Source organism: Diuraphis noxia, unplaced genomic scaffold (genome assembly GCF_037042655.1).
Source record: "Diuraphis noxia isolate RWA-SAM2 unplaced genomic scaffold, SU_Dnox_SAM2 contig0001, whole genome shotgun sequence".
NCBI lineage: Eukaryota > Metazoa > Arthropoda > Insecta > Hemiptera > Aphididae > Diuraphis > Diuraphis noxia.
Genome location: NW_028301711.1, coordinates 84,903,025 through 84,926,168, shown reverse-complemented (window position 1 = coordinate 84,926,168; position 23,144 = coordinate 84,903,025). Strand labels below are relative to the sequence as shown.

General features: G+C 27.0%; 3 protein-coding genes, 1 long non-coding RNA gene and 1 pseudogene across 6 annotated transcripts in view; 2 read left to right on the top strand and 3 right to left on the bottom strand.

Moving 5' to 3' along the window:
* LOC149062218 (uncharacterized) overlaps positions 1–23,144 on the bottom strand; it is a 510,544-nt pseudogene that overhangs the window by 472,607 nt on the left and 14,793 nt on the right. The gene's annotated exons all lie outside the window — the stretch shown is intronic.
* LOC149062220 (uncharacterized) overlaps positions 1–23,144 on the bottom strand; it is a 204,454-nt gene that overhangs the window by 170,363 nt on the left and 10,947 nt on the right. The gene's annotated exons all lie outside the window — the stretch shown is intronic.
* LOC149062223 (uncharacterized) lies at positions 455–1,937 on the bottom strand. Of its 2 annotated transcripts, XR_016190324.1 has the most exons (5): positions 1,861–1,937; positions 1,091–1,345; positions 871–985; positions 673–765; positions 455–584 (listed from the first exon to the last, which is right to left on the bottom strand). It is a non-coding gene; the product is annotated as an uncharacterized LOC149062223 (long non-coding RNA). The 2 variants fall into 2 exon arrangements; XR_016190325.1 differs by lacking the exon at positions 1,861–1,937 and having other exon boundaries at positions 1,091–1,355.
* Positions 1,867–4,242, top strand: LOC149062222 (E3 SUMO-protein ligase KIAA1586-like). The gene is made up of 3 exons (XM_089219836.1): positions 1,867–2,371; positions 2,460–2,522; positions 3,175–4,242. Exons 1-3 carry the CDS (start codon positions 2,261–2,263, stop codon positions 3,685–3,687), a joined length of 687 nt encoding a protein of 228 aa, XP_089075962.1. The 5' UTR covers positions 1,867–2,260; the 3' UTR covers positions 3,688–4,242.
* On the top strand, positions 4,394–6,839 carry LOC149062221 (uncharacterized). Its single transcript, XM_089219881.1, has 4 exons — positions 4,394–5,575; positions 5,656–5,715; positions 6,650–6,727; positions 6,805–6,839. Exons 1-4 carry the CDS (start codon positions 5,176–5,178, stop codon positions 6,837–6,839), a joined length of 573 nt encoding a protein of 190 aa, XP_089076007.1. The 5' UTR covers positions 4,394–5,175.

The following is a 23,144-nucleotide window of genomic DNA, read 5'->3' as shown; positions in this document are numbered from 1 at the left end:
CCAAAAACTAATTCAGTAGAGTTATTAAATTATCTAGTAGTAAGTAAATAACTCTTACCTGAAGTATGTATTGATGGAGAACTTACAGGCAATGGCTGTAAATCATGAAATGGAGAAGTACGATTTGAATTTTCATGATGTTTACTATGTAGATGAATAGTATCATTAATATGTTTTAAACCTATATATTACACAAATAAATGACTAAATAAAATAATTACAATATACACAATCATTTAAGTCTAATTATTTTTTTACCTGCTGCATTTTGTATTGGCGGAGAGCGACTGCATGATGGCTGTGAATTGTATAATGTTGAAGAATTAGTTGTTTTTTCATCTTGAAAAGATTTAGAATTATTTTTTGAGCATAGGGAACAGAATCATTTTATAATTGTATGTACAAACTAAAATATACAAAAAAATGTAGTTAATTAATTAGTTATTAGGTACATATCAACAACTAGGGAATAATTAGTGTGCTCTACATTATCCGATTCTTCCAAAATATATAGTTACCATTGATGTTTGAATCAGCAGATGGCAAAATAAAACCTATGTCAGCATCTATGTCATCATTAGATGCTGTAAAATAAAACATTAGTAAAATAGATAAAATCTAAATTGAAATAAACATTTTCAAAACTTTATATAATTACACTGTATTACTTACATAATTCTGAATTTTCATCGTTTGAATTGGATGATCGTTTTTTATAAACATTATCAAACACATTAGTTTTACATTTTCTTTTTAATGATGGGTCTATTATCAAAAACAGAAACTAAGTTTAAATATTTTTTTTTAATTATTTTAAGTACTTTTAATTAATTGTTTATTAAGAAGTTTGATATAATAATATACATTTACCAGACGGTTTTGAATGTAGTATAGGTAACGTTTTGTTTTGTTTCATTATCTATATCAAAAACATCAGTTGTATACAATCAATTTTCTGCAATTTCGTGAGCTTGATCAAACGATACTAAAAATTACAAAAATATATCATATTACAAAAAATATCTGTCACTTTAATAATATTGATGTTTATTATTATACTACAATATTTTTTGTATGAATCATAATTTACCAATATTTTTTGATAGTATTCTGCAACTGTATGAAGTAAAATCAAATATATTGGGTTTTGATCGATTCATTCGTAGCTTATTAGCATTACTGCTATTATTTGGCAAGACACAGGAAGTTCCCTCCTTGTTGAGCCAGTATCAAGGAACTGGTTCAACAGAATTGTCATTAAAAAAATGCACTACAGTCCACTGCATAGTCATAATAATATATATCAATTAAAATAGGTACAGAAAATATATTATGCAGCTGGTACCTAAAAATAAACATAAGTCAAATATAATAAGAATTACAAATAATCATACTTGAGCGTTAACACTATAAAAAAAATAAATAAATAAAAAGAATATATTATTATCTACCCATAGATATATTATAATAAAACTTAAGCCTACTGTTAACCCTTTAACGATTAGTGGTAACCATATTTACCACTTAATTTTTTTCAATAAATGTGCGATATGACATTCATTATTGATGTTAAGTGTCCAATTATGGTGTCAATGTATTCTTAGAATGTTTATCATAAACAAATTATAAGTTTAATTTGCTAAGACTTCATTGGTCAGTAGATATAACAAACAAAAAAAAGGTGGTAAGCAGTGGTTAATTGGGGGGTATACGGGGGTATACGGCGTATACCCAATACGCTATTTGTATCCATGGCGTATAGCTTATGACAAATTAATGATACGCGGGTATACGGCCGTATCTACCGTATATCCTATATGGGAATTTTAAATAATTTATAAATTATTGTAAAATACCTACATTTTGACGAGCGCGAATTGTAATATAGCCTATAGGCTATAGGCTATAGGACGTAAGTGGTAAGTCGTAACAAAGATTTTATATTTTTATATTACGAACAATTTAAAAATCAAGGTTATCACTTATCGCATTCATAATCAAAATATTACCCCGCCTACGTGAATGTAAACGTTTTCTGAATACGGGTAAACAAGGATCTAACATCATGTTAGTTTATGGGCTCGTTTCCTGATAATATTATACTCACACAGTGACAGACAGTCTATGACAATAATTGACTACAGATTGTCATGCGCCATGTATGAAGTACCTTATAAGTTATAACTTATAGACTATTGTGTTATTGTTATACACTTAATATACTTGTTAGTATAACTTTTGTATTTTTGTTCAATTTAACATGGGTGAAAAAAGAAGCACTTTACATTCATATTTCAAAAAAAAAGTAAAATTAAATGAGGGTGAAGACAATATCATTATGTATGCAAGCACATCACAGTCATCAGTCAAAGTAATATAATAGTTTCTTTTTTTTAGTATTCTTTTTATTTTAATTAGATGATAAATGTATTGATGATGAACATTTCTTTTAATTACAGTCTACAGAGTCCTGGGAAACAAAATCATCGAATGATTTATGTGAACATAGTACATTTGTAGAGGTAGGATTATATTCATTTTTATTATAAATTTAAAATGTTTAACAAAATAAAAATATAATTCATATTGGTATTTTAGATAATTCAATATAATATGTTATTAATAATAGTAAGTTATTATAATTAATGTATTATATCTTTAGTTTCAAAAAAATGAAAATAGGTAAAGTTAACAAAATATTAAAATTAAACTAATATAATATCTTCATTGTATGAAGATTTTGCTTTGTGCTTAAAAAGATCAAAACAATACATAAACATATAGATAAGATGTAACTATGATTTGATATTATACAGTCATAGTAATTAATTTCAATCAGGTTGGCATAATTATTGTGACTGCTATGCTGCTTTGCACACTATGTCACTATAAGTCTATAACTTGCACAAAGGTAAATAGTTATCATTGGTAAATGATGACTTAAAAATAAATGATTGATATAATTTTTGTCAATGATAAACATGATATTGGTATATAATATATATGATATATCATATATGACAGTATATATCAATATGTAAATATAATTTGTATAAGTAAACATATTTAATATTATTTAATCAGCATATTTGCTTATTTTGCTTTTTATGTTGTTATAATTCTATTGTAAATAGCCTCTTGATACGTTTTTGATCCACTTTGTTGCTTATTTAGCAAAAGAAATCTAAAGATGCAAATGAAGCAACAATTATCACTGATCATAGCCAAGTTGAACCGGAAGTTTGGCCACCAGAATGGAGTGAGGGAAATTGGAGAGAAAAAATAGCAAAATATCCATGGCTGATATTTCATAATAGAAAACTTGGGTGCAAAGTTTGTAAGGAGTTTGCTGATTTTAACTCATTTAGAAGTTATAATATTGTTATTGCTAAAGAATGGATTTCTTCTCAAGTTGATGGAGGTGAAAACACAAAAAAAGAAACAAGGCTTGCTTTATTACGGAATAAAATTAAAAAACATAACTCCTCTGAAGCACACAAAACTGCCTTTAATGTTTCAATAGAAAAAAATTCTGATAGACTTACTAATCTTTTTGAGGAAACTTCATGTAAAATAGACAAAACAACGCATTCAATTTTTCGCACAGCTTATTATATTGCGAAAAACAATCGTCCCTTTGATGATCATTATTTCCCATTATATATCCTATTTCAAATAGGTATTTAAGAATAAAATATTAAAACCTATATAATAATAGTTCAATTCACTCTAATACATGTTATATATAATATTACAAACGTTTGGAAAAATCAACATGAAAAAAGTTTCTGAAAAAACAATTGATTATTTTGCTTAAACCCAAAATAGTTGTCATAGAATTCCGCAAAAAAAAAAACCTAAAATTTAAGTAAAGAAGTTTTAACTATCAAATCTACCTATAAATAAAACCCGGGTCCCGGATACACAGACAGCTGCGTCATCAGTACCTATTATACTTAGTGCATTACCTTTTTGCCTATTGTTGTGAGTTTTTGAACGACATTGGTTATATTTGAATTATCGATAAGATTTTTCTCAGTTTATATTGTATTTTTCGTGTGTTTATATATATTATTACCTACCTTATCTCATAATGTTAAGTCTTCTAAGATTTTTGGGTGGTGGGAATGAGACATTTTGTAAGAATTGAATATCTAATAAAAATGTTTTACCGTTTGTCTGTTTTTCGACTCCGTAAGAGCAACACTTATATTTAAAATAGTTTTTTTCACACGGTTTCATTCAAGGTAAGTTTTTATAATTAATTTTAATATTATAATTTATGTTGAGCATATGCATGGCGATTAGGTATATTATTTATTTTTTTTTTGTATCTTATTCATACAAGAATATCGAATGTATAATGTAGGTAATCAATTAGGAATGTATATAAGTACTAACTTTTTTTATTACTAATAAATCCTTATTCTTTTATTTTAATACAAAAATTTAAAAATAATAAATATTACAGAAAAATTAATCTTGTATAACAATAGTTGTGGGAGGTAGGTATTTTCCGTAAATTCGTAATCGTCGTCGTCAGTCTTTTATTCTACTATATATGTGTACAATTCATTTAAATAATTCATTTTTATAATTTTATTTTAATATGTATATTAAATATTCAATATGTATAAGTAATATTTTGGTTATCAATTAAACCTACCTTCAATACTTTTATCGTGAAAAAAATTAGATACCTATATTTTGGCGTTCTTCAGGGTAGTATATTCTCATAAAAAATGATAGGAACATGACTGGTCATAAATTCTTATTCAAAATAGGTATTCAATTAATGCGTAGGTGGTTAATAAAAAAAAAAATTAATAATTAGATACCTATGTTAACAATTTTCTATATTATATATATTATATATTCTAATATATGCACTTAAAATAATTATTGCATAATATATTATGTATATTTTTAGTAAATTGACAACTCGATTTTTTTTTATTCCCCTAGAACAATAAATTATATATAAATTAATATAAATTCGAGTTAGACATTTCAAAGCAAATTTTTATCTCCCTCCTACTTCGAGTTATTGCGACTCGTCTGTGAATAATAAATAAACCGGGATTTCTTCGCCGGACTTTGGTTAGAACATTCCCACTTGATATCTGCTTCCTGGTTTTTTTTTTTTAAATTAGGTAATATAATAAATTATTTTAGATGTACAATCACAGCAGCAATGTTCCAACGGCTCCTCCTATGGAGGTTATGGAACAATTTTGTTACCAGCCGCAATTTTGCCATCAGCCACAGCCGCCATTTTGCCATCAGCCACAGCTGCCATTTTGCCATCAGCCACAGCAGTTGGTAATGCAGCCGCTGTATTGCATATTGCAGCCACAGCCACAGCCACAGCCGCTGCCGATGCAGCCGCAGCCGCTGCCACTGCAGCCACATCCACTGCCACTGCAGCCACATCCGCTGCCACTGCAGCCACATCCGCTGCCACTGCAGCCACAGCCGCTGCCACAGCAACCACAGCCGCTGCCACAGCTACAACCGCAGCCACAGCCACATCGCTCACACCGCCCACACCGCCCACACCATATTAAACAAATTAGTGAGTTAAATGATTTAATCAACTTTAGTTAATGAAGTAATGTACCAATATTAAAACATTTTAATTATAATTGATTACAGAATGTTTTACGTGCAAAATACTTGGGCACAAAGCAGTCAACTGCTTTTGGCGCAGAAAGGGTATGTTGATGCATATATATTTGAAAACAGGTGTTTTTTTGGCAGAATTTCTAATGGGCATTCGTAGATTTCTGCCATGCCCGGGTGGGGAGCGGAGGTCTCTTCAGAGACAGTGTGAACTGCCCATGACCGGGATACGAACCGGCGACGGTGATGCGCATCGGGACCGATGCGTTAATCCGTCAGGCTTTGCACTCCCTCAAATAAGTCTATTTAATGTAACATTAATAAACAACTACATGTCTATAATAAATATATTTATAATTAATATATTACCATTAATCCTAACCATTATTCAATGTTTTTTCTATTGATTCAAAATTCAAATTAACATATTATTTACCATTAGTTGGCCCATGCCCACATGTATATATTTTGATGTTTTTTAGGCTCTTTTAGTTTCTATAAAAACTTACTAAATATACATTAACATTATTATAATAAAATAATTGAGACAAATAAGTAAAACAACAAATTCTTAATAATAATAATAATATTGAATTAACCTACAGTTCCACAAGCTAATGACCATTGCTGCTGAAGCCTCAAAAAAAAAAAAAATATATTAATACTGTATTTGGTTCTCAGAAAAATTATGTTTTAATTTTTATCATGAATATTGAATAATAAATATTTACAGTAAATAAAACTTAAATTTTTAATCTCATAAAATATCCATGACATTAATTCTAACTTCACCAAACATAACATTAATAATAATTAATATATACATTAAACTTAATACCTAGGTGTTATATTAGATTTTGATTTTTTATAATTGAAATAAGCATATTATTAAACATAAATACTACCTAGCAAACATATATTTTTATATTTTATACTTGTCCGTGAATCTAAACAATGATAAAGATATTATCATTATGTTAAACTACTAAAAAGGTACTTTAAATTCATTGATTAATCTATGTTTCAGATCAACTACAACGGCCTCCATTAGAAATTAGACCTCCTAGGCCAAAAAATAAAAGGAGCCGCTTTAGAACCCCATGTTGTAAGTTTCAAATACATTTTATTACACAAATACACAACACTGTTGAAAACAGAAATTAATAGTATTTTCTTTTTTAGATGATCCAGAAATAATTAAAAGAAAAAATAAGTAGGTACCTAATTATTTTAAAATAAATTTTATTTGTAACAAAAACTTGACTTTTTATTATACCTATATGAAACCTAATTTCAAAGAAAATAGGAACAACAATTTAGTTTGGTGAATTACTTGCAAGTGTACCTACACTTATACATTCATTATTAATTTTTATGTAAAAGGTAAATGATTTAACTCTCATATTGGGTAAAATTTTGTTTTTGTTTTTTTAATCAAACAAAAATAAATAATTTATTTATATAGGTAAATAAATAAATATAATAATATAATATGTTAACAATAAATTATCTAAAGATCAAATAATAGTTAGCTCCATAATTAGTAATATACCTACAATATATAATGCATATCTTAATGACATTAGGTAACTGAATTCCATTTCATAAGTCCTTACGGTGGTAGGAGTAGGATCAGATGAATCTGTTATGTAGCAACCACCAAATTATGATTTAGAAATTTAGAACTTAATTTTACTCGATATAAACAAACAATTAAAATATTAACTGTAACTATGTAAAATAAAATAAAATAAATGATTATACCAATAGGTACTTAATAAGATATAAATTTTAGATCCTTCTCTGCTGTCAGTTCTGCCAGGGGAAAAAAAAGATATAAATTTAGAATTAATATTTTTGATTTGTTTTTTTCTTCTCGGAACTTAGCAACAATACAATTTTTGTGATTTCTTACAGTTTTTTTGGTTTCTGAAACACACGTGTAAAATGTAAATACTTATTAATTATTTATTACAGAGGTATTCAAACTTATATTATTAATTATTAATTAATATATATATATATATATATAAATAATTAATTATTATAATTATTAATATTAAATTAATACAGCAAAGGTACAATAGGAGAGTCCAGGTACAATTGTAACATTTTCGATAGGTAATATTATTTATTTTTAAGAAAATACAAACTTTTAAGCTCAGATTTTGCACTCATTTGATTCAATAACTGTTAATCTTTATAAATATGTGTATATTGGACATTGACTTTCACAGTTAATCCATAAAATTTCATAAAAAAAAAATATTACATTGTTATGTAACATAGCCAATAAGAAAAAAAATAGTAAAACAATATATTATAGTGAACAATATATTATAGTGTTCATCCATCAAGTAGGTAGCTGAATTTTCATGAAAATACCTATTATAAAGTTCCAAATAAAATTTATTATTTGGAACTTTATAATAGGTAACTATAATATTTATGTACATATTATTATTGTGTAAAATTATATTAATAATACTGAAGTTTTGAACGAAATATTAAGTTAAACTAGGCCTTAACTCTTAAATATCTGGACTAGTTACGCTAACTTGTGGTCTAACATGAATTTATAATAAATAGGTACTGATACAGTAAGCACATAATTATCTTTACATCAAAAATTGTGTTTAGGAATCCCATTATAAAAATTTAACTAATGGACTGAAGAACACAATAGCAAAAACTAATATTTAGTATGATAAAATAATTTACTATCTACACGGAGGCTGATTTTTTAAACATGCTCACCTAATTTATATGCATTTATTCAAATTCTGATTTTTGAATTATTAAATATGCTTACAAACCATATCTCAAATTTAAGATTTTTGTACCACTCAAAAATGATCCTGTAACAGACAACAGTACAAAATACAAACTTCCGTTTTTCAAATATAAACTTTATTCGCTTATATATAATATCTTAATTAGATGCCTAGGTACCTTAGATTCAATAGTATTTTGCTTAGATCATATACTATGGATAAGGATGTAGCCACTCAGTGTATTATGCTTGTGTATTAGATATGAAGCCAAAATGACTGAAAACGCTAGAGCTTTGGTTATTACTGCACATGCGTAAATGACTGATAATAGTATAATAGTTTATGATATTATATGATCATACCTACATAGACATATAAAACATACATATTTTATATGTCTATGGTTATATACCAATACAGTTATGACAAGTGTCAAGCATTTTGTATTGAAATACAATTTAAGTTATATAGTGTCTATATTTTAATATAGTCAGTAGCAAATACATAATAAACTAATATAAAGGTAAATGTGTTTGTATGTGATCTTCGGAACGATTCACTAGTACTACAATGTTTTCTCTTACAGAATTTATAAATGACCCTACCAGAAACAGATTTTACTTTGTATAAATTATTATTTTTAAAAAGATACAAAATTAAGTTAACCTGCAATAAGTAATAACCCTGTGTCATGTGATCTACAATAGGTATATTGTTATTACGTGCACAAATTGGAATTAAACAATAATTATATACTCTAATTAGGTACGTTAATTCAATATTTCAATATCTAGTATAGCGGTATGTACATACATAGTAATTAATAATTGTGTTGTGGAATAATTTAATTACTATATTCATTCTTTTTTCGTAGTTATATTTGGAGCGCTAGTACTGCACAACTAGAATGCAACCAATATTTTATTTTTGAGTTTTTGACACTCACATTATATAGTTGCGGCCGGCCTTTCGTAAGCTCCTGACATTTTTCCGGGCCGACTCGCCGCGTTCTGATTGCATATTCAAAATCTACACTTCATTACAAAATTTTCCATACCACTCAAAAAGTGGCGACGGACTTGTAAGTATTTTATAAAATTTGCCAAATATTTTGTGTTCTATTGTAAAATTATTATTTTTTTTTCGGAAAACTGCGCTATCTACCGGTGAATAGTGATTTATTGCTAAATTGAGTTTTTTGGACGTGTTTGAGAACCCTGCTCACGCTTATCAAATATTGCTAGCGGAACATACGTGTATTTAGCCATGGGTTTGTTCATTTAGTTAGGAAAATAGTAAATACCAAGTGTCCTTGAATAAATAGCATGAATTCTAGAAGTGTATAAAAATATAATGATAAATAATACAATTAAAAGTCAAATTTAAACTCTTATCGTAATAGCCTTGACTTAATCAAAACAACATCACAATACAAACATACCATTTGCAAATTGTATAGGTACAGCTTGAATAAAATCATTTTTACATAAAAATTTAAAAACCATAGAAGTCATACATGTATAAATAATTGAGTAGATGAGTTAATTGAATAAAAAATGAATTACACATTTAAATGGCGGATTCACGTTAATTGTTATAATTTTTCTAATGTATTAAGTATTTGATAATTCATTAATTATATAAATTTGAAAAGCTTATTATTTTAATACAATTAAAAAGTCAAGAAAAAAAAAGTTTGATTATGAGAATAACATCTTTTAGGACATTGGTAATGTACAATTAATTCTCAAAAGTGAAATTTGCTGTCACACCTACCTAAAACCTAAATATTCTGACACAGTTCACACAATACTAATGTAACAACTAATATTTCTATTGCCTGCAATTATGAGACATACATTTATTCATTATATTATTATAATTAATAATATAATTATACGTGAAATGAACTGAATATCAATAATATGTCATTTACCATCCTCTCTCAAAAAAATGTTGCTTTACTATACGTAAACATTTAGTTATTGTTTTGTATTTCCTTATGGGTACTTATTTATTCTACCGTATCTGTCTTAACTCATAGGACAGTTTTGTAATTATGTGCACTTTAAAATCATCCCAACGCTGGTGATCAAACGAATGGGTGGGTTGTTTTCAATCAACAAGAATTTTTCATATAGGAATATCACAAGTCACAGTGTTTAAAGTATATCCATATAGGTGCCTGAAAAACATATGTAAAATAAATTTACCCGTACATATAAATTTTAATGCTTGGAAAAATGACTAAGCAAATGGAATAACTTAAATCATAACAATTAGTACCCATAAATCACTTAGTCAACTGTCAGAAATCTCATAACATACTATAATACTGTTATACCGTTTTCTGTTAACCATGGCAATATGTACAGATAATTTATTACTTTGGTATACTAAACCTACATGTTGCATCAAATTTAGTGAGTATGTTTTGATTATGCGATTGATACATCTGTAATCCATATAACCGGACCTACGATTCTTTAAAGTTAAAAATTAATATAAATTATTTTCAGATTGAACTTCGCGGTGGAGACCTCTATACAAGCTGAGAGTTCAATAGCTGGAACTTAATTAAGAAGAACTTATAATAAATACTTATTATAAGATATATCTAAATTTTACTATAACTAATTAACTTCTTTTATTTTTATTCTTTTGTTTAATGCTTATGTAATGAATTATTTTTGTCCATTCCAATGTACATTTGAATGTTCTAATATAGGAAAATAAAATATTATAATAATTAATTGGGTTATTCAATTATTTATATATTATTAAGTTGTAAAGTGATGAAAGTTTATTATAAAAATGCTAATAAAACCCTAATCTTATCTATAATATTACTAACTATGCACGACTTGACAAGTAAAATACTTTTTTTACTCATTAAGTTACCTTAATCTAGGACAATGTAAGTTGAGTTTAAAGCTGAAAGTTACCTTTAATTTTCTTTTTTACTCTTGAAAATTATGAGTTAATTAGAAAAATATGAAAATCACTTAACTTGGTTTAAAAACTGTTAATTTTTTTCATATGAAATTAATAATAATACCTCTCTTTTTTTAAAGCTACAAATGACATAGTAATTCAATAAATTTTTTAATTAAAATTAATTAATGTACAATGGTTTGTCCATTTATTTAGTTAAGAAAATAGTAAATACCAAGTGTCCAAGAATAGCATGAATTCTAAAAGTGTATGAAAATATAATAATAAATAATACAATTAACAATAACATATTGTATCCAACATACAAGTATCCACAAATAATATTTATTAAATTACAAAAATATGACTAAAATTGTAATTCTTGATTATTAATATAATGTAATTTCATACAAATTTGAACTTAAAGTAACTATAATGAAAAACCTGTATTTGTGTAGTTTTAAAATTTTTTTTCGTAGAATTAACAACATACAAATCTTGTTTTAAATTTTCAGTCCTTACCTATTTAAGGTTGAGCGTTTTATAAATTCTTAACAACTTAATAATTTGTAATATTTCAATGGAATACATTTTGTCAAAATTTTAACTTTAAATGGTTATATGAAAAGCGAGCTTATGTATTGTAATATCATCCAACTGCTATTTCACAGCAACTTAATATGAGGATCCATGTATTTCATTTTCCAAAGTTACGGTGATTTCATTTGATGAAATTTATGTAGCACAATAATTTTGTTATGGCAAAAAAGTAAAACGAGTTTTGGGTCCATTTAAGTGTGTTCAGGTCATGATTGCTAGAGGTGTGAAATTGAATAATCATAATAACTCAATAAACATAACAATTTTGTACAATATATTTAAATTGTTAACATTAAAGCCTTTAAAGGCCTATTTTCTAAATGCTTTATATTATGATTAATATTCACCAATGAATCAATAGTTGTTATTTGAAGTTATAACTCAGCTAAATGACTGTGGTTTTGAGGTAATAGCCATTGTTAGCTACATGGGGCCTACAAATATCAGACTTTGGAAATCACTGTCTTGGAGCCACACCAACAAAAACTTTATTTGAGCATCCTGTTTCTGGAGAACAAATTTACATGTTTGCTGATGTTCCACATCTCTTAAAACTTGTTAGAAATCATTTATTGGACAGAGGTTTTGTTTTACCAAATCAAACATATATTGGAAAACAAGTTCTTCAAGAAATTGTTGGTCTAAACAAAGGAGGTTTAAGTCGTGTTTACAAAGTTACAGATCTCCATTTAAATGTAGTATCATAAATACTAAATGTGAAATTAGCAGCCCAGATATTGTGAAATTTAATGGCAAAAGCAATTTCATATTTTAGCCAAAAAAATTTATTGCAATTCACCAATTGGAAAGAAGTAGATTAATAATTACTATCACCTACATTAAAAAAATAAATCATTTTATTACATTTCATATTTAAGACTTAGAAATTCATATCTATCATTGTATACTACAACTAGTTCCATTATTAATGTTGTTTCCTTTTACCTTCCAATAGTATGTTATAAAATTGTTTAAATGCCTTATTTTTAATTCTATCTAGGCGTCAATTGTAATCAAACTTTTTAATGATTGGTTTGATTTACTTAATGCATAATTGCCTAAAGATAAATTTGTATTATCTTATGAACTGGATTAACACAACCTAAATAAAATATTAAGCAAAATGAACATTTTAATAGAACATATGAGAGTTCACAATAAAGGTAAAGAAACTACAAGTTTGAAACCGTTTAAAAATGGTATAGTACAATACAATATACAATTTCATTAATATAAATATAATATATATAACATTTTTTAATTTTAAAGGAATAAGTATTACCAATACGTCACCTAAACTAATGTGATTCTGAGGAATCAGAGTTATTATCAATGAGGCTGAATTAAGAACTGAAAATCATATGGAACTATATCAACAAATGTGTAATAATGAAGAAATAGCCAAAATAGAGTTAACTTTTGGATCAGCTGGCACTTACCATTAGAAAGTATGGTTTTATTAGATCAATTTGAATCGCACGTGAGTGAATGTAGCAAATACTAGTTAATTTTAATTTTTCACACTAACCTTAAGTCATAATTAAAGATGAATTCAGTCAATGAATTGACTGAAGTGGAGGTTGATTGTGCATTGAGTATGTGTCTGGATATGTGGCAAAACATTATGCAACCAAATATCTATGGTTTATATGGATCATCATGGATTCAACATGTTTCAAGGAGTAACCTGACAACTCCATCGCCTATTTTATTCAACTGTGCACTAACTTTAGAAAAATTATTTAATAATTTCCACGGAAAATGTACTTTAAATAAACAACCAAAAGTTATGACAAGACTTAGCAATTCCTTGATGAATGAGTTTAAAAAAGAAAAATTAGATATACTATTGAAAGTAGTCCATTGTCTTGTTAGAACACGTACTTTTAATAGGTTAAACTATTTAAATAAGTTAATTTGTGCTTCAGCCACTGACAAAAAATGACAAATTGACAACCAAATAAATTAATAGATTTATCTCTACATTTTAACTAATATTATAGCATTTAAATTATTATAGACTATAGTTAATAAAGTAGGTATGGTTACGACTTATGAATCACACCTAATGAGTAGTGATGGTTATTTTATTGAAAAAAAAAACATTATTTTATTTATTACCTGGAACTATTAGACAAATATAAGTAACAGAGACAATCGGTTCTTCATTATGTTGTATTAGTATTTTCAATATCATTAGTATTCATTACTTCTATAATAAATAATAATTCAAGTAGTTGTTTATAAATAAAAATATAATTGCAAATCTATATTAGGTATACATAGGTACCTAGATCGTTATTATTTAATACGAAATTAATTATAATAGTCTACATTATATTAAGATAACATCGTAAAATATTTAAATGCAAATACTCAAATCCTAATTTCAATCAAATAATTTATCTAACAATAAATCCAAACTTTTATTTTGTTTTTACCAATTTGTAAGTGTTTATTTTCCCATCAAAATATTGTTTTAAATAAAAATTTGAATACCTAAAAATAAGTACACATTATGAAAATGCTATTTATCCAAATCTGCAGTGTAAGGACCATCAAACGTAGATTTTTCGGGGATTTTTTATCGTATTCACTTGATGATGACGTTGTAGGGTTTTCACCCTCAACTTCTAAAGTATAGTTGTTTGTATTATCTTTCATAAATAAGAAATATGTTTACTATCATTAAAGTTATAAAAACAATACGTAATAAAACGATAAAAATAAACAGAGTAAGTAACTTACATTCCGATATTCTGGAAAAATCTTAAAATATTTTTTTGGCTTAAGGTAAAGTAAAAAAAGTCTTGATAGTATGATTTTTTTGTTTAGATTTACGAACGGGGCTCACATCATTAATAAGATTTACTACATTCACATTTTTCATTTTCATTAGAATACATTATTTAAAAACACAATTAATTAATTAGGAAGTAGATGCTTATTACTGACCGATTTAAAGTGTCATACACATACGACATACGTAGTACACACGTTATGCAACAAAAATAAAATCCGATGAAAATCAAATTTTTAAAACTCAATTAATCATATTAAACATAATAGTCGGCAGTGTTCAGCACTTCAGCAATCGGCTGTGTGATTTCATTATAAGCATGATGGTGTACCTCGGATACTATGACTGTTTGTGAAATAAAGCCTATGCTAATACCACTGTTTATAATTACTATAATAGTGTAATTGTAAATTTGTAATATATTATTTACAATTTATAATCGACCTTATATTCTTATCTTGACGCTTTCAACAGTTTCAGCCACGATTATCATTTATCAAATGTCATTGATTAGGTACTTCATTACTTTATGGAACATTAAACATTGCGGTCAGCATATGCTCAACCAAGACCACTCACACACCAGTCACCATCCTAATATTGGTGGTACAATGCACCAAAAACGGTCTACTCAAATCGCCATAGACCGCCGCCAATATTATTAAATATTATTTATAATCAACTATTGAACTATATTTAATGTAATAACAATAAGTAAATATAAGTTCTATAAACGTTACATACTATTATATTATTATGTCAAAATATTAATCATATTTTTGCCACTAGCAGAGAAAAATAAATTACTAATTTAATTTAATTTAATTTAAATTAACAATTTAGCTATTTAATTCTTAATATAGCAACGAGTGTGTTATTGAGTTTAATTGGCTTGTCATGCACAGGTGGAAATGTCTCCATCGGTTACTGGTATAATATAATGTGTGTGTTATATTATTGCTTACCGTAATGCTTGGTACCCAAGTTGGATCCAACTACATACCCACCCTTACACCCACTCAAACAATTTCTTCCATGATGCCTAGGCGTCATTAAACCCCTTTCACCACGGCACTGAACACGTCCATAAGGTGACATTAGAAGCAACAAATTGGTTAACCAATCTGGACATTCAAATTTAAATTATTGCAAATAAACTACATATTTCACTAATAAATCATTATATATATTTAAACAAAATAACATTGTTAAATTGTAGTTAAATATGCGATTAGCATCGTAAACAATATGCATATTGGTACAAATGGTACACAATAAAATCCTCGAAAACGAACTTTAAAATTCAAAATTCCAATTATTCAATTATTGATATTGTAAATTTTTTAAACTGGAATACTCACAGATTTCGAAATAAATATAAGTACTTATTATATATTACAGTTGATGGAAAAACATAATAATTCGTTCGAAGCTTGATATGGGGGACGGTGTTTGACTTCATGTGTATTGTGTTTAAAAGCTTTTAAATCTTGGGGAAAATTAACTTCACTAGGAGCTTTGTCAGGTTAATCTGATTAGTTGAAAATATGAATAAGTATTAAATACTTGTTTAAAATTTAAAAAATTTAAAACCAAATTTTGGTAAACAAGTCTTATCTGCCTAACTGCATATCAGGCTCTTAAAATGTAATTTATTTTACTGTATTATACATTTATACCCCAACGTACCAACTATCTATGTTCAAAGATGATTTTATATAATATAACACTACAATACAAATGTGTATTTTCTGTTTCTATTCCAATTTACGATTTTGAATGTGAGAGAAACTCAAAGCGTATAATATGATGCACATCCGGAACACGGCTTATAATAAAAGGTCTATATATTCCTTTGTCTGAAAAATAGATAAATTAATAAGGATAAATGTCAAACGAACGACAACGGATGTCTTATGTACCCTATACCCATTGTGCAAATGGTATAATAATATTATTTTGTGTGTTTGAAAATCGAAGACCACAGGAGAGTAAGAGCCAAGAGGTATTTTAGACCTTTATAGTTTATAAACATATTATAATGGGACATTGCCACATGGGTATTATTTTTTTCGTCACGTCTGCAGTGTGCAGTGGCGTCGTGAAGACGGTACTATTGTTAACATTCTGCATTCAGTATACTAGGTAACAATGGATATTACCTGTATGAAAAATAATCCATAATGGATTTAATATATTTATATATATATTTTATTTAGCTTGTATCATTTTTTATTTTTTCAATTCACACATTATTTCTTTTGATGTGCTTAGACGAGTAACAATTGTCACGGTCGTTACCCAACATACGGGTAGCAACCGCGACGGGCGCTCTACTCTACCGGTTGCGGGTACGTGCGTCCTGGTGAGGAGAGGGGCATGCCGTGTCGGAGGTGGGGACGCTGGTTTCGGCCGGCGCTCTGACCTACGTGCGACAGGCCTCTCTGTCTTTGAGTTCGCGTGAACCATTACGTATTACCGAATTCGTCCATTCATACCATTATTTATATAAATACAAACTGTAAAATACAACATTCGATTACTTCAACCAAGTGTTTATTTATTGACACCCATCACCATCCTCATCACTCCGCAACGTCGTGTCACTGGCGCAGTCGGTAGGATAAGAACCACGAGGCTCGAAAAGGTAAGAGAAGTTAAATTATTTACCTCCTCTTATTATAATATATAAAGAAAAAAAAACTTTAAACCTTTTAAGCCTCTTATCAGGGTTGTTATGTTTAAAACATTTTGTTTTATTCAGACGTTTAAAACAAGTTTTAAACATATAATAAAAAACATTATACTTTAAAAACAAACAAAATATTGTTTAAATCAAAGGTTTTTTATCAATATGTTTAAAACATAAAAAATACAAAATATAAATATATTTAATTTTTTTTTTTTAAATTTTTCTTGAAGTTTATAAATTTTAAAAAAAATTGTAATATTTTGTAAATAGTTAATTAAATACAAATAGGTAATTATTAATTATAGTGTTTAAAATAAAAATTAATAAACATAACTTTCTTTTAGTTTTACCTATAATAATATTAATAAAAAATTTTTAACAAAACTTGAAACTTGCTGTAGTTGTAAATTGTAATACTTACAAGTAAAACAAGTTATAAACATAATATACTAATAACAACATAATACTATAAGTCTATAAATATTAAATAGTATAAATGTATAAACTGTATGTCTGTATAGAATTAAAAAAAAATCTTCCGTTTATATAGGTAATGAAAACATAACTTGAAATAAAATAACTAACATAATACATAAATGCAGTGTTTGGCGAGTTCCTTATAAAAAGGAATTCGTTCCGTTCCTCGTTCTTTTTAATAAAAAAGGAATTTGTTCCGTTCCTTGTTCCTTAAAAAAAAATAAGGAACTCGTTCCTTTGAAAAAGCATCGAGTGCCTTTTTAGTTCCAAATAAAATAAAAATTCTTATTTAATCATACATTTTTTTCATTCATAGACATACTTCGGTACTTTACTTTTTAATTATACTTATACTAGTTAAACATACCTACAAGTACATATTTTATAATTTACTATTTAGTTTAAAAATATAAATACGGATACAAATATATTAAATGAAAAATATACTGTAGTTTTTTTTTGATTCATCTTTATTTTTTTAAACAATATAAATTAATTATATAACAATAGAAATAGACTATACTGTAAGTACTATAATCTAAAGAGTAATCTTGTTCTGTTTTAAAAGAACTAATTTTTTAAATAGTTCATCACCTAGTCTGTAACGTTTAACAGTCATTACATTGGATCCAGTAGAGAACAGTCTCTCGACAGGAGCACTTGAGGGCATTGGTGTATTATACTCCAAAAAAAATTTCATAACTTTTGGATAAGACAATAACATATTTATCTCATTCAATGGACTTTTCAGGTACATTTTTATTTCATCTGCAGAGGAACTTTTTGGTTGATTGTTCAATGGAAGACAAAAAAAATTTTGTGCTTTATCAAATTGTTTGTTTGTAGTATCACTACTATCACTTTTTTCATTTTCATCGTTTTCTGTACAGTAGATTAAAGTTTTCAAATTTTGCTCAGCTTAACACTGATTATATTTATCAAGCCAAATAAGTTTGAACCTTGGAATTAAACATGATGCTAATATTAATTAGTTTTTCTTCCAAATTGGTTCAAATCTCGTTTTAATAGATTCGATGATTGTTTGTAAAAGAGGCGTACAGTAAACTAATTTTTCGTTGTCAATCGCTTTCAATTTTTTTTCCAACGCATACAGACTTGGCAGTCAAAAGCCCATGTACATACTCTCTTCCCCTTGTAAAAAGCCTAAGGTGTCATCTAAAGGTGACATAACATCACAATACTCATTCATCAGTTGAATTTCTTGTAGTGTGAACCGTTGTATTTCGCAATAGTCCAATACCTGATTGATCTTGTCTAATCCATTTTGTGCATTTAATATGTTTTTTAATTGTAATAAAGCATCATACATGCAGTTCCACCTAGTTTTATTTGGTGTTTTAAAATAAACTCCTAAAGGACCTAAAGTTTCATGTATTTTTTCAGCTGCTAAAGGAGACATGATTTGCTTAGACCACATTGCTGAATATTTTCCAATCATTGTTCTATAAAACTTTTTAAAATTAGAATTTGTATTTATTATTTTATCAACATCTGATTTTGCGATAAGGTCTAACGTGTGACTTGCACATCTATAGTGAGGAGGTAGCTGAATAAATGTGTCAGATTCTTGTTCTAAGGCAGATGTTGAATTTAATATATCAAACAAGTCAACATTCTCATTGTCATCATCCGAGTCTGAGTCATTATAAGAATCTGAATTATTGGTATAAGTATTAAATGCCTTGACAAAGTTTGAACCATTATCAGTGGTTGTTGAAACAATTTTGTTTTGAATTTTATATGTTGTATGGATTTTATATAATGCCTTTGCAATAACATCATAAGTATGGCGACCTTGGAGACGACAGCATGCTAATGCTACAGATTCCCTTTTAAAACTTATGGAGTTTATCCAGTGACATGTGACTCCAATATAACTCTTTTTTCCTTTGGTCCAACAATCAGCTGTTGTAGATACATACAAAACTGATGATAATGTATTAGTTATATTGTCTACCATGGATAAATAAAGTTTTTCAATTTGTAATTTTAAACTTTTACTGGACATAACCTTTAAATCTTTTGGTAAACCTAGTCTAACCAGATTTACAAATGACGGTTTATCAACCACACTCAGTGGTTGAGTATTACTCACAATAAATTTCAATAGCAAATCATTTAATTTGTGCTGAGAAACAACTTCTTTACCAGATCCACAACGTTCTAGTGTTAACTGTTTCAAGGGTTTTGTGGTTTGATTAGATTCCAAACCAAAGCACTGTTTTTTAATAACACAATTTTGTTTACCATCATTTAAAGCATTTTCAAAATCATTTTGTTTGTATTGATGTACTCTCTGAAACTTATCAAATAACAAGTACAATTATTATATAAAATATTAATGCATGATTGTTTTGATAATTAAATAACAAATCGAATAATAAATATAACATAAACATAAACAGCACTTGGCCGAAACTCATGTGGGTGCATTTACTTATTATGATTTACAAATCTGTGGAGGGACTTGCTCCCAACTCACTCTGATTTCTTACTATTATTTTACATTTTTACCACCACTACTGCATGATAAGTAAAAATAAAGATTTAATCAAATTAAAACTCCATAATAATTCATCAAAACCATTCAAAACACCATGAATCATAAAATCACTATGAGTCATTAAACCTATTTTGGCATTAGGTACAAGAAAAAATATATTTTTTTAAATTTATTTACTTTAATTGGAGAATTAATAAATAAATATATAAATATAAGGTATTTATTTTGATCATAAATAATAACAGTCAATTATTTACAAATAGATATACAATATAAAATAACAACAGTTACACTACTAATTATTTTATTTTATGGTTATTACAGACAATTATAGGGTTATCATTTTATAATAATTATGAAAACAATAATACAAGGCTGGGCATTCACAAATTAAAAGTTAAAATTTAAGTTAATTTTAATTAAGTTAATTAACTCGTTACTTTTTTTACAAATTAACTTTTAACTTAATAAGTTACATTTTTTAAAGATTAACGTGTTAACTTAAAGTTAATTTTATTTAAAAGTACCTAAATTAAGTTAATTTTAGTGCAAAGAATAATGCAAATTATTAATGAGGTTCATTTTGGAAAAATAGGTTTTTTGATAGCTAGTTAATATTTTTATGTATCATTTTAAAAAATTTCCCCAGTAATTTTCTTGAGCGTAGAAAAACTAACATTATGTGTGCAATTTTTTATTTTTGCAAATTAGAAAATTCTAACTTTAAACTAAGTTAAGTTACTTTTTTTTTCAAAGTTAACTTTTAACTTAAAGAGTGAACGAAAAAAATATGATTAACTTTTAATTTAACTTAACTTTATAACTTTAAGTTAAAAAAAATCGTTAACTTGCCCAGCCTTGCAATAATATAATATAATTATAAAATTAGAATTGGTCATTATAATTTATATTTTACAATAATTATTATTATTTTAAATTTTATAAGTTAAATATTTAATTTAATTTATTTATGTTAAAAATTGAAATTCCTACTAAATAGTAAATTATTATAAAGACTGAAATATTTATTTAATTTCATTGAATATTATAATATTTTAGAAAGTTATTAATTAATATTTAAACATTTTATCTGTTTAGTCAACTATCAATATTTAATATTCTTAACTAAATAAATCAATAGATTTTATTAAAAAAATACCTTTATGTGCCGTTTAAGGTTTGATGGTGTGGTTTTTGAAACACTGTGCAATTTAGTTGAAGGTTCGCATCATACACAATGCACAAGCAAATTATTCCCTTTACTGCCTTTACAAACAAAAAACTTTTCAATTCCTGGCCAAGGCATAGACGGTCTCACTGCAGTCTACAATACAAATATTATAAATTAAATTAATGATATTATTAGACAATTAAATTAAATATTTATATTATATATGTACTTAGTGTCCTAGTACTTACTATATTGCTTGTGTCATCAACCAATACAGGATCAATAGAGTCATTAGGGCTTGAATCAGTGCCATGGCTGTTATATAAATTATATACTATAAAAAACGTTAATTAGATTGGTTTTGTTTTAATTTAAAAAAATATTTATACTTTTATGCAAATCTGAAGAAGTGCTACACATTTCTTCTTGTGGATCATCTACTTCTTTTTCACTGAAATATTCAGCTTTTTTTACTGTACGTGGCTTAAAAAAATTGTCCATAACTTTAAATTTATTACTAGCTATTAGTAAATAGAGTATAGACAATCACAACACTACAACAGTAATTAATTACGTGTATAACAAATTTTACAAATTCAATTCACTTCACAAGTATTCTAGTTTTCACAAAATGTAAATGAAACATTGATATTGGCTGTCTGGTGTCGACAGACGGAACAATAGTACTAAATGATTATTTGACTAAACAGACATGCCACATGCGGGGTGCCGGGGTCTTACATATAAATATAAAATATTATATAATCGAATGAGATAATTTTTGTAAGTAAATTTTATTTTGGGATTTTCTTCAATTGCTGGCCGGCGCGCGTATGTCGACTGTCTTATTAGTCATCGTTTATTGGTATAAATAATTATGTAACATAATAAATAATAATATAATAGTAATGTACATATTATTATAAAATATAAATTTTAGCTGTAGGTACTAGTGACTACAACAGACTAGTGTACCACAAATCACAACATTAAGTCCCAACCCGCATCATAATAATTCATAGTTCATGAATTATTTTATCGGTCGATTTTCAGCGTTGTGCTATTTTTCGATGACCGCGACAGTGCGACACGACGACAACGATTTATATGATAATAATATATAGATATTAGATATATTACATACTCATTTGATATTTCTATCGAAGTTATTAGTGTAATTACTTAGGAGAAATATTCAAATATTAATAAAGTTACTAACAAGTACAAAGTACCAGAGAACCTAGTACCTACCTAATTACTAATGACGAACTTTAACAATTAAGTTCGATACCTACTCAGTACTCGATAACGATTTACTCTAAAAATTAATATTATTTATATATCTGTGTAAATTGGAACTCGAAAGGAACGAACAAAAATTCGTTATTTTTCCTTGAAAATAAGAACTCGTTCCGTTCCTCGTTCTTTTTTAATGTAAAGGAACTCGTTCAGGAATCCGTTCCTTTTGGAACTCGTTCCTTCCAAACACTGCATAAATGTCATAAATACATAATATTATAATCAGTATGCAGTTAAAATAAATAAACAAT

Excerpts from the sequence above, each read along its gene's own strand:
- LOC149062222 (XM_089219836.1), top strand. The coding sequence starts at position 2,261 with ATGGGTGAAAAAAGAAGCACTTTACATTCATATTTCAAAAAAAAAGTA. Across the intron at positions 2,372-2,459 it reads CATCACAGTCATCAGTCAAA|TCTACAGAGTCCTGGGAAAC; the intron begins GTAATATAATAG and ends TTTTAATTACAG. Across the intron at positions 2,523-3,174 it reads AACATAGTACATTTGTAGAG|CAAAAGAAATCTAAAGATGC; the intron begins GTAGGATTATAT and ends TTGCTTATTTAG.
- LOC149062221 (XM_089219881.1), top strand. The coding sequence starts at position 5,176 with ATGTACAATCACAGCAGCAATGTTCCAACGGCTCCTCCTATGGAGGTT. Across the intron at positions 5,576-5,655 it reads ACACCATATTAAACAAATTA|AATGTTTTACGTGCAAAATA; the intron begins GTGAGTTAAATG and ends AATTGATTACAG. Across the intron at positions 6,728-6,804 it reads CCGCTTTAGAACCCCATGTT|ATGATCCAGAAATAATTAAA; the intron begins GTAAGTTTCAAA and ends TTTCTTTTTTAG.